This window comes from Capra hircus, chromosome 16 (assembly GCF_001704415.2).
Source record: "Capra hircus breed San Clemente chromosome 16, ASM170441v1, whole genome shotgun sequence".
Lineage (NCBI taxonomy): Eukaryota > Metazoa > Chordata > Mammalia > Artiodactyla > Bovidae > Capra > Capra hircus.
The window spans coordinates 44153980-44170421 of NC_030823.1; the positions used below are offsets into that span (position 1 = coordinate 44153980).

The following is a 16442-nucleotide window of genomic DNA, read 5'->3' on the forward strand; positions in this document are numbered from 1 at the left end:
GATAAGCAGTGAAAGAGGAGCCCATTTATGGTAGATTTTCCTTTAAAATCTTAAAAATGATACCAAGGGTTCACATGTATTTCATTCTCTCAAGGTCCTGAACAAAAGGCAGAATTCTCAGTGCTTTTCCAGGGACATGACTGCTTGTCAGACAAGAAAAGCAGTCACCATTTACCTGAGGCAATGGAAAGAAGTCAACCTCTTTTTCATCAGATTCTACTGAAAACTGGTATTTCATTGTAAACATAAGTCTCCTTCCACCCATATTACATTGTTCTATAGGGGTTGTAGAATAAGTGTGGAAGTATATTCAAGGGGAAAGAGATATGCTGAATGAAAACAAGAGACACAGTCTGGAGATGTCCATTCCCCACCTGGGTCAATTTCCCCACGTCCCATGTGGGCAGCTGTCTGATCCACCACATGCTGGCCAGCTCTGCACAACTCATTTCCAAAAGACCATCTATTTAAGAAACTCAAAAGCCAAATCCTGAGTGTTTCAGTGACCATAAGGAAGCCAGTTCCCCAACATCTCCTCGGCTGAAGAGCACTTTTTTATACAGGGAGTTGGGTGTGAGGAAATCAGGGTCCTCAGGCAACGAGGAAGGGGAGTCAGGGTCTGTAAGGGAGGGGGTGAGTAGTAGGGAATGCCGTTTCAGGACTTGGACAACGCGCTACTCCTCTATCAGGGACACAGGCACCAGTTATGTTTATAAACACTTTATTCAGCTCATTATAGCGGGTGAGTTCCCAGCTAAACACACAGATACAGGTGGGGTATTCCTGGGTTAACGCAGCAGCCAGTGGGTTACACGGGACCAAGCACCAAAGCTGCAGAGTCAGACCTGGCAGAGACCTGAGACGAGGGTGGGCACTGTCCAGACACTGACTGCTGTCCCCTTCTCCCAGCAGGGCACACCACAAGGCACGTCTTCAACTTCATACCATTGCACTGACGTCAGGGGAACAGATGTTAAAGAGGTGGAACCCAGGTCCTGATGCACCTTAACTGCTGTCGCTTTGTACGTCACCAAGTAGCATGTGAACGAGACTTTGTGAACATTCTGGTCACGGTGAGCCCCAGGGTGCTAAGACTTCTTTCCCCTCAGTGCCTCCTCGCCTGTTTTCATTCCTACCTGACTTCTTGACCTTAAGCCACACACCCTGGTGTCCAAAGTCTCACGTACACAACGGAAGTCTCAGCTGACAACGCCTATGCTCAGAGCAGCGTCTCATGCAGAAAGTCTGTGATGTCAAAGAAAGTGTCTCTTGTTAGCTGTCCCCTGGGAAGAGGGTCATCTACCCTGACCAATGCCTAGTAGAAAGTGAAATTTACAAGACAGATTTAGGGAGTGGAATATGGATCACAATTGGAAACAAACTGCAAGAAGCTGTTGTCTATGGGGACTGGACCAGAAAATGACCCGTCTGCAGACGATCTCACGTGAAGGCTACAAGATTGCTGCTCATGTATTACTAGAAACATACTGGAGCTTACAGCTGATGATCTGCAAACTGCTGAGTAAAACGCTGCCCACAGGTAGGAGATGGTCAGCATCGAGCTCAAATCCTCTCTAAACCTCAGGAAAAATGCTAGATCGGAGGGGCAGTTGCAAGACCTATAGCCTTTCAAGGGCAAGAAAGGCCTGCCAGGATGTCAGAGTTTCACACACAACATTACAAGTTTAATTCTGAAGGGCACCTTGAGTTCCACTGGTCACTTTTCTGAATTTATCTGGCAGGAACAAACTTGACGTCTGACTGGGATTTAACTTTTTGGCAAGATAGAAACTTTGGTCACAGCCATAGTTCTATAAAAATGTTTTAAAGAGATTATTATTTCTGATTAAAACAATATTTTTAGCAAGTGATATATAACAGTAACAAGAAAGTAAACATCTTCATATCTAATGTAAGAGCAAAAACTCTACCAGTATCTTATTTTAAAATACAGCAAGAGTCAGTAGTGTCTATAAACAGTAGAGAGTTCTGCAATAGGGAATCAGAAAAAGAGCAAAATAAGGCACAGCCTGTTATTGTCACAGATTTGTGTTAGGCAGTAGTGTTCTTTCTGGAAGGCACAAATTGGAATCTGATTACCCAGAGGTTTAAAATGAGGGTAATGTCATATGATGAGGACAGTTAACTTGGAACAGATTTCCTTAACTGCAGTCAATGGCAACTAACCAGACAACATTACTGCTAGGTTATAACACTCTGCAACTGAACAAGTCCTCTGCATCAGCCCATTTGTAAATCTGAAAAGGCACTGTGCAAAACGGAGGCTGGGCTGACCACGCTTCTAGTTTGGAGTGCATATTACAAAACAAAGGCACATCTCCTAGGAAACAAACTTTACAGTCACTAACAGAAAAATAATCATTTTAGATAGAACATTAGGTGAGCTTGATAATAGAGCAGGTTCTAAATCAAAAGTCTTGAAGAGGTTTCTTGAACAGCAGGCTGGAGTTTCACTGGTTCTTCAGGAAGATATACTCCACACTAATAAGCAGAGGAGATTTAAAAAAGGAGGGGGGAGCAGGGAGAATAGCTGTTTAGTCTTTCAGTGCAAACACAGAATAAACATCAAACACTACAGTCTAAGTGTGAATAGAAATTCAATTTCTGGCCAATTTGCTACTTGTGGCTTCTCTACATTTTGTGGAAGATTAGAGGAGGAAGCTGAAAAAAAGACCCAAGACATGTTTCTTTAAATAGTTCTTGTGTTCTGGGCTACTAATAGCAATGGGCTGTTCCGATGCTGTCTACAGCAGTAGTAATAGTTATAATAGTAATATTAATGATAGTGTGGGTGTATATGTTTCTTTATATAACTATTATTATTATATGCCAGGCACCATCCTAAGCACATTTTATATATTAACAGCTTTGTCCTCATAATAAACATATGAGGTAGGTAGTAGTAGTATTGTCCCCATTTTATAAATGAGGAATTGAGGTTCAAAAATATGAAATTACTTATTGAAGGACACACAGCTGGATGGTAGAGTAGAGTGGATCAGAAGTAGTCCATGCTCTTCATCACTAGGCTATACTATTTCTCATGAAAGGAAATATCTGATGAAAGTATATTCAGAGATCAAACTTATGGATCAAGATAATGTTTATATTGAAAATCTCAGATTCAGCACTCAAGTATTTACAACACTTACTAACGAAAAGGAAAACCTTTGGAATACATTAACATCTCCAAGGGAACTTTTATTCTGAGCTCTTGTACATGGAGTCAAATGTGAACAGACAAGACTTTCTGCAATGAGTTTGGAGCAGGAGAACTCACCGACAATGATAATGATGATGATGACCACAACGGTGATTCCTATCGCCCACATCTGTAACCAAACATACGTCCACTTCACATTCAAACCCAGAGATTAACGTGACAACTGAAGAGTATCATTTACTATCATTCTGGCCACAGGAGAAACTAAGGTGCCCACCCATCCCAACCTATCTGCTTTTGTATAACACGTTCAAATGATTTATGGTCCCTAGATAGGCATCTGTCTGTGGACAGACGAATTAAGCCTGTGTCAGGCATCAGAAAGTGTCACTCTTCCAGCCCAGGAAGGGATGTGACCATGGCCCACTTCTTTGGCAACCCTGTGAACTCTGCTGTGGGCCCTGCTCCTCTTGTGGTGCTTCCTGCTTTTCTGTGGAGCATGTGCAGCTCCCCAGCACCTCTTTGCTTTTACCCTGGAGCCATTTGCACCTGCGTGCAAACTGACCTTCCTATTCCAGCCCTCTCCTGTCAGTCTGTGGGATGGAAGGAGCTACTGTCTGTGACTGATTCTGGACCTGCTTGGTTCTACAAACTTCTGAAGGTCAGCCACAAAGCATGGAGCATTCTCAATTGTGGGGGCAGAAAAAGGATATGTAGTCAAGAGTTTTAGATTCAAAGTCAATGCAAATTTCTGTGTGGGAAGTCAGATTCACCTCTAAGACTCATGAAAGTCCAATATTTATAGCCTTTGTCTACCCCCTGAGACAAGACGGTGACTTGATATAAAGACCAGTTAAAAGCGAAGTACCTTGCAATTCTTCCACCAGTATTTTCTCTTCAACTTGGCAGCACTTGTTTCAAATTGGGAGGCTCCTGCCTGTAGTGCATCTGCACGGTCATCCAACTCAGAGAGCTTCTGGTCTCTTTCCAACACTTTATCCACATTGACTCTCATGATGTCCACCACCTGATGAATACGATCACACTCAGGTACAAGTAAAGGAAAGAAAAACGCAGCTCCTCAATGAAGTTTACAGGCATTTTTTTTTTCCAGGTCAGCTCTTTACTCTTTTGAGTCAAACTTTCATTAAAAAAAAAGAAAAAAGAGTTGACTGTTTCACGATAAAAACACTCAGCAAACTAGGATAGAAGGAACTTCCTTAACATGTTACAGGGTATCTGTGGAAAACCCCACAGTTAACATCCATGCTCAATGGTGAAAGACAAGGAGGCCCACCTTCACTACTGCTGTTCAAAATTGTACTGGAAGCTCTGACCAGGTAGGAAAAAGAAATTAAAAGCCATCCAAATTAGAAAAGCTTCCTGGTGACTCCCCTGGTAGCTCAGCTGGTAAAGAATCTTCGTGCAATGCAGGAGACCTGGGTTCAATCGCTGGGTTGGGAAGATCCTCTGGAGAAGGGAACAGCTACCGACCCCAGTATTCTGGCCTGGAGAATTCCATGGACTGTATAGTCCATGGGGTCGCAAAGAGTTGTAAACGACTAAGCAACTTTCATTTTCCTTTCAAATTAGAAAAGAAGTAAAATAATCTCTGTTTGCGGATGATTCCATGTACAGAAAATCCCAAAGAATCTACCAAAAAACCCTACTAGAGTTAGTAAACAAACTCGTAAAGTTTTAGGGTACAAGATCAACAGCCATAAATTAGTGTGCTTCCATAACTAGCAATGAAAAGGAAATTAAGAAAACAATTCCATACAGTAGCACCCCCAAAAATAAAGTACCCAGGGATAAATTAAACCAAGGAGGCCAAAGACTCGCACGCTGAAAACTACAAAACACTGCCGCAAGGAATTAGACCTAATGAAATGGGAAGGCATCCCACATTCATAGGTTGAAAGACTTAATTAACAGTGTTAAGATGGCAAAACTCCCCCTAGTGATGTACACATGTATAGATTCAACTCAATCTATCAAAATTCCAATGGCTTTTTTTTTGCCTAAATGGAAAAACTAGTCCTCAAATTCATATGGAATTCCAAGGGGCCTTGAACACTCGACACAATATTAAGAAGAAAAACAAAACTGGAGGAATCATACTTTTGAGTTTCAAAACTTGGTGCTTTGCGAAAGAATGAAGTTGGACCCTTACCTTACCTCACATGCACAAATTAACTCAAAAAGATCAATGACCCAAATACAGAGCCGAAAACTATAAAACTCTTAGAAGAAAACATAATTCTTTACATCTCTGGCTTTGGCTGTAGATTTGACCCCAAAAGCAAGAGCAACAAGAGAAAAAAACAGATAATCTGGATTTCATAAAAATTAAATCTTTTGTGCTTCAAAAGACTATCAGGGATATGAAAAGCCAATTCACAGAATGGCAGAAAATATTTGCAAATCATATATCTGACAAAGATTTAACATCCAGAATATATAGAGAACTCTTTATCAACCAACATTAAAAACAGACTACCCAATTAGAAAACTGGTGATGGTCTTGAACAGACATTTCCACAAAGAATTTATACAAACAGCCAACAACCACATGAGAAAATATTCAGCATCTCTGGTCACTAAGAAATGCCAATTAAAACCACAAAGAGTTACTAATCCATACTCATTAGGATCAGTTCAGGATGGCTGTAACCAAAAGAGTAGAAAATAACAAGTGTTGATGATAATGTGGAAAAACGGGAACTCTTGGACACGGCTAGTGGAAAGGCAAAATAGTGTAGCCACTGTGGAAAAGCTTGACAGTTCCTCAAAAAGTTAAATATAGCATTACTGTGGGGTGGTTTAGTCACTAAGTCATGTCGACCCTTGCGACCCCATGGACTATAGGTTGCCAGGCTCCTCCGTCCATGAATTTCCCAGCCAAGAATACTGGAGTCGGTTGCTATTTCCTTCTCTAGGGGATCTTCCCTACTGAAGGACTGAACCTGCATCTCCTGAATTGCAGGTAATCTCCTCCACTGCAGGCAGATTCTTTACCACTGAGACACCAGGGAAGCCCTTAGATACATAACCAAGAGAAATGAAAACAGATGTCCACATAGAAGCTCACATGAAAATGTTTTTAGTAACACGATTCATAACAGCCAGAAGGGGAAAACAACTCAAAAATCTACCAACAGATGAAGGGATAAACAAACTGAGGTATCCATCTGCAATGGAATACTACGCAGCTACAAAAAGGAATGATGTACTGACGGACGCTACAACTAGGATGAATGTTGAACAAATGATGCTAAGTTAAAGAAGCCTGACACAAAGGCTGCGCATTGTATTATCCCTTTTATATGATATATCCAGCATAGGCAAAACCACAGAAACAGAAAGTCAATTAGAGGCTACCACTCTGGAGGAAGAGGGAATGGGAAGTGATTACTAAATGCCTACAAGGTGTTCTTCAAGGGTGATGAAAAAACGGGAACTAGGCAAAAGGAATGGCTGCAGGGCATTGTGAATACACCAAATACCACTGAATTATACACGTTAAGGTGGTTATTATGCAAATTTCCACTTCAGTTAAAAACAAAAACAAAAACAACTCTCTTTGGTAAAGAAAAAGTACCAAAGGGAGGGAGAGGAATATGTGTATACCTATGGCTAATTCATGTTGAGGTTTGACAGAAAACAGCAAAATTCCATAAAGCAATTATCCTTCAATAAAAAATAAATTAACTTTTTAAAATGTAAAAAAAAAAAGGACCCAATTTGAGTTTTTAAGTAAATAGAAGTTTCATGGAAGATGGAATTAGAATGGGTTTCTTAGCATGAAAATGTAAACAATTCAGAATTTAGTTCATAAACAAAACCATCGAACCAAAATATTGCCATAAGATTTAACAATGGGATCTAACATTAGTTCGACTCTGCTTTTAAGATAGCTAAATGCAGAAAGACCAAGACAGCCTTGCTCAGCTGTGATGGCTTTTGAAAGTGAAAGTGAAGTCGCTCAGTCGTGTCCGACTCTTTGTGACCCCGTGGACTGTAGCCCACCAGGCTCCTCCACCCATGGGATTCTCCAGGCAAGAATACTGGAGTGGGTTGCCATTTCCTTCTCCAGGGTATCTTCCCAACCCAGGGATCGAACCCAGGTCTCCCGCATTGCAGGCAGATGCTTTAACCTCTGAGCCACCAGGGAAATACGAGCCTGAATTTCTCAAATAGTCTTCCATTGTAGGTCTGCATGTATAGGGCAGAAGAAACGATGCTTTGAGGGCCTCCCAACCTAACATTTCTACAAACACAGATCTGCTAAGTTTGAGCAGTTTGCCAGCACCCTCCTCCTGCACAGTACTGGATGGCAATTGACAGAGATTTGCTGGGCTGGGTAACTGGTAAAAAGCATCCTGACGAAAAATCTGTTCAGAAGGATTCATCCTGGCTTCTGCAATCTACAGACCTCATACTTAAGATTTTATTATTTTATAAAGCAGTTCTTTTTTCTTCTCTAATGTTTTAACTTATTGTGGCAAAATATACATCACCAAGTGATTCTTGGGAGGAATGTCCTCAGGGAGAAGAGCCTGTACTTTAGGTGTGTGATTCGGTTAAAGGAAAACAGGCCTGAAACCAGGAGGATGTGACTTCTCAGAAGCTTAGAAAAGGGCTCCCAAAACAGTAGGGGACAAATTTTTGTTACAGTTAGGATAGTCCAAATTTACTTTACGTTCACACTTCTATGACACTTCTCCTAAACAGAACTATTCCTAGAGTGTTCTCATGTTGGCTTATAATTCAGGTGTTTAACATTTCAGAGCAATACCTCATCCACTTGATTCTGCGTCTGCTGAAGTCTTCTACTACTGCCAGCGGCAGCGCTTGGACCTGCCGGTGCATTCGTAGTCCTGAAACATGTAAAGACACAGGCAAGAGTAAGTTAGGATTCCAAACACGTTTCTGTTAAGTATGGGGATATTTTCCAGGACCCTCAGTGTTAGAAAATTTAAGAACTAAATGAACATCCTTTCTGCAGCAATGAACAAAGGTTCTAAAGACATCTCTTCTAATTCCTCTAAAATTTCAAAGATTCACCCACATGTTAAAAGTGACTGAGGTCTAAAGTGAAGGTTTAGTAGGCTCTCTTTTGTATCACTGAAGCCTCTGATCCTCACATGAACGTCAAAGTGTTAGTCATTCAGTGACCCCATGGACTGTAGCCCACCAGGCTCCTGAGTCCATGGGATTCTCCAGACAAGAATACTGGAGTGAGCTGTCATTTCTTCCTCCAAAGGATCTTCCTGACCCAGGGATCAAACCCAGGTCTCCTGCATGGCAGGCAGATTCTTTATCATCTGAGCCACCCGGGAAGCCTGATCCTAAGATAGGTAGGATGCTATGTTCCCCTTTTTTTTTATTACTTGTTTTAAGGTATACAGCTACTTAAATGCACTCAGTACTCTTCTGATCTTTTCACTGTGGCAAGAACTGTCTTCAGAGTGGTGAACAATTACAGAACACCCTTTTTCCAGTACAGAGAAATAGACTCACTTAGAGAAACAGAGTCAGGAACACTAGGATGCAGGGAGTGGGGGCAGTGTGAGTGGCAAAGATAAGATGAAGCAAGGCTCCCTCTCTTGAAAGGTCCTTCTTTTAAAATCCTCATTGAATCCTTTACTTTCCCCCCAGACAGATCTTTTTTGAGCACTCTGGCTTGGAAGTCCTAATTGCTTCCATGACTTGGTTGGCAATACTTCTGATTTTTCAGAGATACCTATATACAGTCTTGCCTACAGCCTTGCCTTCTCCTACAGATCCTTCCTCTGTCTTAGGTCTCTCCCCTGTGTCTTTCCTACAACACCCACTGATTCATTGATTCAACAGACAGTTATTTTATACCTACCATGCGTCAAAGATTAGGAATGCAGCAGACCCCAACCATGCCCTCAGACTTTACTGTCTGATAGATGACAGCAAAGGGTCATGTGCTCTGCATCCGCTGCAAGCATTTTCTCATTTAGTCCTCAAAACTCTTTGACGGGGACACTACTACTATTAACCTCATTTTACAGAAAACTCAAGTAAGGTTTAGAAAGTCGACCCCACCGGCTGCACTGGAGCCTGTGTTTAGACCAGCTTCTGTATAATTCTACCGATCTAGATTTTAACTGCTGCGATCAGCTGGCACAGCAGCCTGAAGCAGGAACCCTCCAGAGGAGGGGTGACCCTAGTTTCGGGAGGAACTGTGGGAAAGCACCCATTCCTTTCTCCTCTGTAGGTGAGCGACGAGCAGGTTGAGGCAGGGGACAGCGGGTCAAAGGACTCCTGACCCTTAGCGTTCTCTGAACTGTTAGCACGGGAAATTCCCGTTTTCAAGGGCCACTACAAGAGTGCTTCTGCTTAAAAGGAGAAGGCCCACAGCTCTGCGCCTGAGTCCACTCAAACCACAGGTGCTTCAAGCCAGGGCGGAGGTCCTTCTTCCCCTTGCAACTTCCGGAATCCAGCCCAACACGAGGCGGGGAGCAGGCGCTCCAGGACGAGGGCTGCGGTCACAGTGAACTTGGGGGGCAAGGAGGAGAAAAAGGGGACGGGGAGAGGGTGTCAGAGATGAAGCAGGGCTGGTGGTGGAATTCTCCCTACCTCTGGGAAACCCCGGCCGCCCCGCCCTCACCCCTTCCGCGTCCGCCCGACGGCCGCGGGGCCCTCTAGGGCGGCCGGCGGCGCCGCAGTGCCGACCTGGCTCTTATGCAGCCTGCACCTCCGGGGGCCGCCGCCCACCCCTAGGCCTTGGGAGCCCCCGCGCACAGCCGCGCTGGGAGCGCCCGCGTCCGATGGGCGGCGGCCGGGAATCGAGCCGGGCCGAGGTCTCAGCCGAGGGCCCAAGGGCCCGAGAGCCCTCCGCGCCGCGTCCTGTCACTCACATTTTGGCGGCGGAGGCAGTCTCAGGATCGGCCGACTGGCGCTGCGGGACCGGAGGCCGGGGACCGGAGGCCAAGGACTGGGGACCGGGGACCTGCGACCTGGGACCTGGGCGGGGCGCCGGCGGCGCAGGGGCGATGGCGTCACCGGGAGGGGCTGACGGGGGTGGGCGGGGCGCGCGAGGCCGCGAGGGTCGCGCCGGAAGGGGGCGGGGTGTGTCGGGGGCGGCCCCCTTCAACCGAGCACTGCGGCAGGTTGCTGGGCGACTGCTGGCTGTCGCTGCCCGAGCCAGTGCCGAGCTGGGGCACGTGAGACGGCCCGGAGATAAATGAGGGTGTGGGCGTTTTACGTTATTCTGGGCCCGTGAGTTAGTCTTCTGACTGTGACAGCATCGGAGACAGCCCTTGGGCTTCTGCTTTAAGTTCCACATTAGCGCAGTGGTCCTGGAGACACCACATTTTTGCAAGAAACTTGTTAAAATGGGAGGGGAGGTTCCTCCGTAGTATTTGTTACAGGCGTTGATTGGATTAGGCTTCCTTTTGGTGTGTTCATTTGTGACACAAATATCTGTCATTGCACAGATCTTATTATTAATATAATCTCTTCATGGAAATCTCGATATCAGGGACTGTACTTTCTACCTTTCTGTATGTATTTCGGGACACCAAGCACAGAATAGGTCCTCAACTTCTGAATTTCCTGTTGAGGCTGAGGCACAAATCTGAGTAGTGATTTACTGTGCAAGGAATTTCAGTTGTACTAAAAGCATTCCTACCAGCAAAGGCAACTCCAGCGTTAAACAAACAGAACACCAGTAGGTCAACTGGCAGAATAGATAAGAAATGAAAAAAACATCAAACTGTCTTTTCCAATTCTAACTGGGATTTGAAAAAGGAAATATTAGTGTATATTAGAATAAGAAAGAGAGTGTCACAGAGGTGAAATTCAGATTGAGTTAAGTAGCTAACAAGAGAACTTTCCAGGCATGGGAGAAACAAATCATATGAACAAAGAAACAGTGAACCTGGACAGGGTTTGAACAGACCAACCAGGGGGTGCAGGCTGGGGCATAGATGAAAATAAGACTGAGCAGAGAGTGAAAATAAACAAGAAAGGAAAATATCATTTCAATGCAGTGGGCTCTAGAAATCACTGAGGCTTCATGAAACTGGGAGATCTATCATGCAAAACTTGTCTGACAGCAGCTCCAGAATGGTTTAGATGGAAGAGGGACCACCAGGGAGTTGAGTTTCTGCAGTGAAAGGGAAGGAGACTGATGCCAGGGTTCTGGAAAAGGCTGGGCTTAGTAGTAAACTGAAAGGTGCATTTTTAAAAAGTCAGAGGGTTTTAACTGAAAAGGTGAATTTCGATCCGTGTTTTTATCTTTCCCGTAAGTGCACTTAGGCTGAGAGGTGCCTGAGAAGGTATCAGTAACTCTAGGACAGTGAATATTGATAGATGTAATATACACATAATCTAAAGCTCTTTGAGATCCTCCCTGAATCCAATAGTGGACAAGCAAATGTTCTAGGAACAGTGGCTCTAATAAGAAATGTTCTCTTTGCTGGACAGATCTGAAACTATGTAGCATTCCATGTCAAAACACTGCATCAAGATAGAAGGAAATATTTGAAATGATTTTGTAAGGTTTAAAACCTGCTGACCACCTTGGATTTCAGTATCAGGTGAAGTTAAAGCAACACACACATAGTATGGGGAAATTTTCTTCATTTTTAATTTACAGCAGAAAGAATATAAAGCATTCAGAAAACATTTTCCATATTTTAAGGGCAATTCAAAACATTTTGCATGGTTTCCAGCAGCTGAGTTCTTCAACAGATCCATTGATTCAATGATGCTTTACATGCACAATTACAAAAATAAAACTTACAAAAAAGAAGACATCTAGACTAGTTTTACATGCAAGTCTCAGGGACCCCCCATTGGGCGCCAACTACTGTGTGGAACTGCCATAAGCGACCGTGCAGCCAGAGAGGGGTTCGAGTTATTGTCTCGATTTCGTTCACACAGTACAGCTGATTTCAAATGGGTAACAAGTGTAGCAATTAAATCATCAGGAGACAATAAGATTAGCTATTAATTTTATAATGAGATCCTACTCCTGGCACTTGGGAATTCAGATTATCCAAGAAAGCTGCGCTTATCTATCATCTTATATTCAAAATTAAGATTCACAACCAAGAAAAAGCGGTCAGAAATGTTTCATTTCAGTGGAAGTGCATTTGTACCTCACCTGGGATTCACAGTTGTACTGGTAGATGACACTGGTAGGTTTTGAACCTACTTCTATCCTCTCCATAAGAACGCTCCTAACTATGTCAGTCTTTTCTCTTCCAGATTATCTAGCTTACTCAGCTAATAATGTAGCATGTGAGACATTAAAAAAAAAAAAGTGAGGATTAAAGCAAATCCACTGAGGTCATTACTCCTGTCAAAAGATCGGCTATTTGTACCACAATGGAATAAACATACCTAAATTCAGTATTACTAAAGGATATTCTGAAAGAACTGGCTTTCACATTCTCTTCCCATTTATGAATGCAATTGTGTGTCTGTAAATTACTCAGTGTCTTCCTGTAGGTCAATTTGTGGGAAAATAATGGGTATTTGGGGGAACTGCAACAGTTGCAACAAAACCCACACATTTAAAAACAAAATTGAGTCAGGTCAGTTTACAAATGTACAGGTGGCTGCTAGTTGTGGGGCTGTCACCGTTGTCAAAGCTGATCACAAGCAGTAAGACATATACTGTACAGTAATTCGAGGTTGGCAGTGAAAGGAAGTAATTAAAAAACAAGTACAATTATAGAAAAGGCACCAAGAGCACTGACCCCAGTTGTTAACACAATCTTTTTGTATCTACCTTCCTTCTAAGACACCAGTTTAAAAGCTGATTTGTGAATATTTTTAGGCTTCACAACAAGCCTTGAGTTTTCACTTACAGTTGGCAGCCAGAACCAAGGAAAAAAAAAAACACCAAAACTATTCTCTCAGCTTTACACCAACTGATCCTGAAACTTAACCTGGGAATTTTAAACTGGCATCAGCAAGTGCGAACTTGATTCTCTCAATTTAACATTAGTAGTTGAATTGTTAAAAAGCATCAGATTTCTTTGGCTCCTCATTATGTGGAAATAGTATTATACCATGACATTCCTACGAGACCAGTTTGCATCCTTTTAATTTGTAGTTATTTTGTGTGCAATTTTTATTACATTTTCCGATTTCCAGCAGGAGATATGAAAACGTGAGATATTTTTCTATTTTTCATCCTATTTCTTTTGTCATGTTTTGACCATTCTAAGTGTTCTTTGTTGGAGTGAGTGGATGGTGTTAAGCTATATACTGATTCATCTTAATGATTATCTGTTTAGCAAAAGTAACTTAATTTTCTTAAGCAATATCAGCATTCACATTACTTGGCACCATTGGCAAAAAAATCTTTTAAATAAAATAAAATAAACTCCTGGTAGCCAAAATTAAATGTAAACATATCCTTTTTTAAGTAATGTTACTCTGCCTTTTTTTCCTAAGTCTTAATACAGTAGCTCTTTTTTTTTTTTGCAGTTTAGTCATGCTTTAGCAAAATGTTCTTCTAAAGAACATTTAAAATAAAGTACTCTTATAGTGAAATAAAGTTTTTTTTCATTTTACAGACCATAGCCACTAATGCTTTGCTTTTTTCATTTCTGTTTTCTTGATTTCATGCACATATCTCTTTGTTTTAATATATACAATATATACAAACAATACATCCACATTTTTTTCTCGCTCATTCAGACAAAACTATACAAATAATTTTATCTTGCCATGTTATTGACCTTTGTGAATAAAATATTTAGCAATTAATATAATCCCTTTCAAATATTTTCTCACTTTCCATTTCTACCTTCTATATATACACAGAAACTGCTCAGGTTGGATGAGATATAGCCAAAAATATGGAATTTACTGGCCAGAACGCAGCACCACACTGATCTTTTAGGTGGCAAATGTCCAGGCAAGGTTCATGATTCCTTAGAATGACTACAGTTTCCAAGGCTACTAAAAAAAGCTACATGCTTTACCAACTCTTTAAGTAATTCTCATTGCACAAGAAAGTAAGGCAAAAAAATTAAAGTGCTGAACATGAGAAAAGGGATAAGATGATGACTCTCCTTGCAGGTTCTTGGGAGGTGGTGGGGACAAGAAAATAAATTTAAACTCTGTACGCTGTTCCTCGTCACTTCCCATGCATTACCCGTGTACCACGCACCCGCCCCCTCTCCAAACTTCCACAAAACACTAAAATCCTTCAGATTTTTAAAAGTTGCATTAAGTGTGCTGTAGAGATCGAAACGCAAACAGACAAACAAATTAAGATCAAATAAACACAGTGAAGGAAATGAGAACACACGGACCCAATAAAGATTTGTATGATCTAAGCCCTCCACTGAGAATCAATCCCAAAAATTCAGCTTCTTGGAAATAACCGACAGGTGCAGGAACAGCATTCTCTTCGTTGCTAGTGCATCCCCACCTTTTCTTATCTATATTTTTGGTATAAATATTTGTACAGTTCCACACGATGTTTGAATACAGCCCTATGTGAGAAGGAAGACGGCTTCTTCCTAAGAGGAGGAAAGCCTCTTTCGATTCCTTGTGGTGTCTTGTTTGCCCATGATCCAACAGAAGATTGAGTTCCAAGATGTCTTGCTGATCAAATTAAAAGTTGTCCATGAAAGTGCAAATGCAATGACCAAAACATTCCTGTTAAAATCCTGCAGCTGATCTCCCCAAAACTGCAGAGGGATTATGTGTGTGTATGTGTGTGTGTGTGTGTGCGTGTGTGTGTTGTTGCATGTCTCTGCTAAAAACAGAAATGAAAACAGTCTGAAAAGCAGTGTCACATTGCTAAGGGATGCTGTTGTATGTCTTCAAGTTCCTTGGCCTTTTTCAATTCTTTCACTCTGGAAGAGAAACAAAACAAAATACCAGGTGATAACTATAGATTGAAATTGTCACCAGATAAAGGAAAGGGTGTGGCCATTTCCCCAGGAAGTGAAAAGCCAAGACAAAAACCCTTCTGAGGACTGATGGCTAAGGAAACTCCTGTGAAATTGCTGGGGAAAATATTCAAGTGGAAGACTGCAGCCTTCCTGAAACTCTCCTCTATATCAACAGCTCTAAACACAAAGCAAAACCAAAGTTGAAAGCATTAAATCAAGTCTAACAATAACGTGCTTCTTCTAGAAAAAGTTAATTGGTCAAATAACTCTTTTTAGCCTGGTCGACCCCCATGAATGCCCTGTGACTCCACAGGGTGCAAGCTAGGGAGACTGTACACACATGTGTTCATTAGCTTTTGATATACCTAGGGCACAAGTTCTTGCTTTTTGCTCACAGACTCAAGATCCTGAGCTATCTTGAACCTGATGGGCTCCCCTGCACAACTCTGATTTTGCCCAGGTATCTGTTCAGTCTTTCTGATTTTCAGAATTGTTTACTTTCCTCCCATTCCACATTGTAGCTTTAAAAGATGTTTGGGTCACTTCTTCCCATGCCGATACACAGCACCAGGGTGCAATACCAATAAGGTACTTCGTTCTGTTTATCAAATGTGCTGTGGTAAACAAATTTAAATTGCTATAAATAGAGTCAGGGAAAGTTCACAGCAAATTATTTGTTGATGACTGCTTTCAGTTGAAATTTTTTAATATAAAAATTTGCCTTGGCTTTTGAATGAACCTGATGCATATGGGGACCTGGGAAAATGGTTCTAAGCTAAAGAATGTATTTCTCTTTATTGTCAGATAACTAAGAGCTTGCCTGACTATTGGATTGGTCAAAGGCAAGTGTGACTTTAGGGTCTAACTTCTGAAGTCAGTGTGTGCTGTGTTAAGTCAGAGAGTGTTCGCAGCACTGCATGCCACATGGTAACATTTGTTTACTAAAAATGGGTGTGAGAGGATGATCTTAGCACACAGAAGCAGCAGTTTCTCTAGACACATACACTCTACCTCAATAGTATGAAAAGAAAAAAAATTTGATTTGTTTTCCCAATATGGTCCTGTACAGAACTAATTCCCAAATACCATTTTCTCATTCTCTAAGAGAAGGGCCTCTCCTGTTATCTTAAGTTATATGAGTAAGTTTAAATTTTATTTTAAGGCAACTGTTAGTTTCCTTTCTAGAGAGAATGATCGAGTGGAAAGAAAACATTTTGAAAAACCAGTAATAAGTTATGGCTCTATTGATGTTGGCATTCAATGAAATGGCACATGTGCTATAATAGCAATTGAAGAAAATTATATTTACCACCTCCAAGCAGAATCATTTCTGAGTATTCTGTCAAGTTGATATGATC

At 41.9% G+C, this 16442-nt stretch overlaps 2 protein-coding genes across 3 annotated transcripts in view; both read right to left on the reverse strand.

The window, feature by feature from the left end:
* On the reverse strand, window positions 705–10220 carry VAMP3 (vesicle associated membrane protein 3). Its single transcript, XM_018060408.1, has 5 exons — window positions 10078–10220; window positions 7983–8064; window positions 4053–4211; window positions 3302–3353; window positions 705–2502 (listed from the first exon to the last, which is right to left on the reverse strand). Coding segments are annotated over exons 1-5 (315 nt in total). The 5' UTR covers window positions 10080–10220; the 3' UTR covers window positions 705–2482.
* CAMTA1 (calmodulin binding transcription activator 1) overlaps window positions 11787–16442 on the reverse strand; it is a 979917-nt gene continuing 975261 nt past the window's right edge. Inside the window, exon 24 of one of the 2 annotated variants that reach the window (XM_018060410.1) lies at window positions 11787–15045. In XM_018060410.1, the coding sequence (XP_017915899.1) occupies window positions 15013–15045 (33 nt within the window). In that variant the 3' untranslated portion in view covers window positions 11787–15012. The remainder of the gene's footprint in view (window positions 15046–16442) is intronic. The other variant, XM_018060411.1, reaches the window with a different exon arrangement.

Excerpts from the sequence above, each read along its gene's own strand:
- VAMP3 (XM_018060408.1), bottom strand. Across the intron at positions 3,354-4,052 it reads ACTGGTGGAAGAATTGCAAG|ATGTGGGCGATAGGAATCAC; the intron begins GTACTTCGCTTT and ends GTTTGGTTACAG. Across the intron at positions 2,503-3,301 it reads CATCATCATTATCATTGTCG|TGTGGAGTATATCTTCCTGA; the intron begins GTGAGTTCTCCT and ends TCTGCTTATTAG.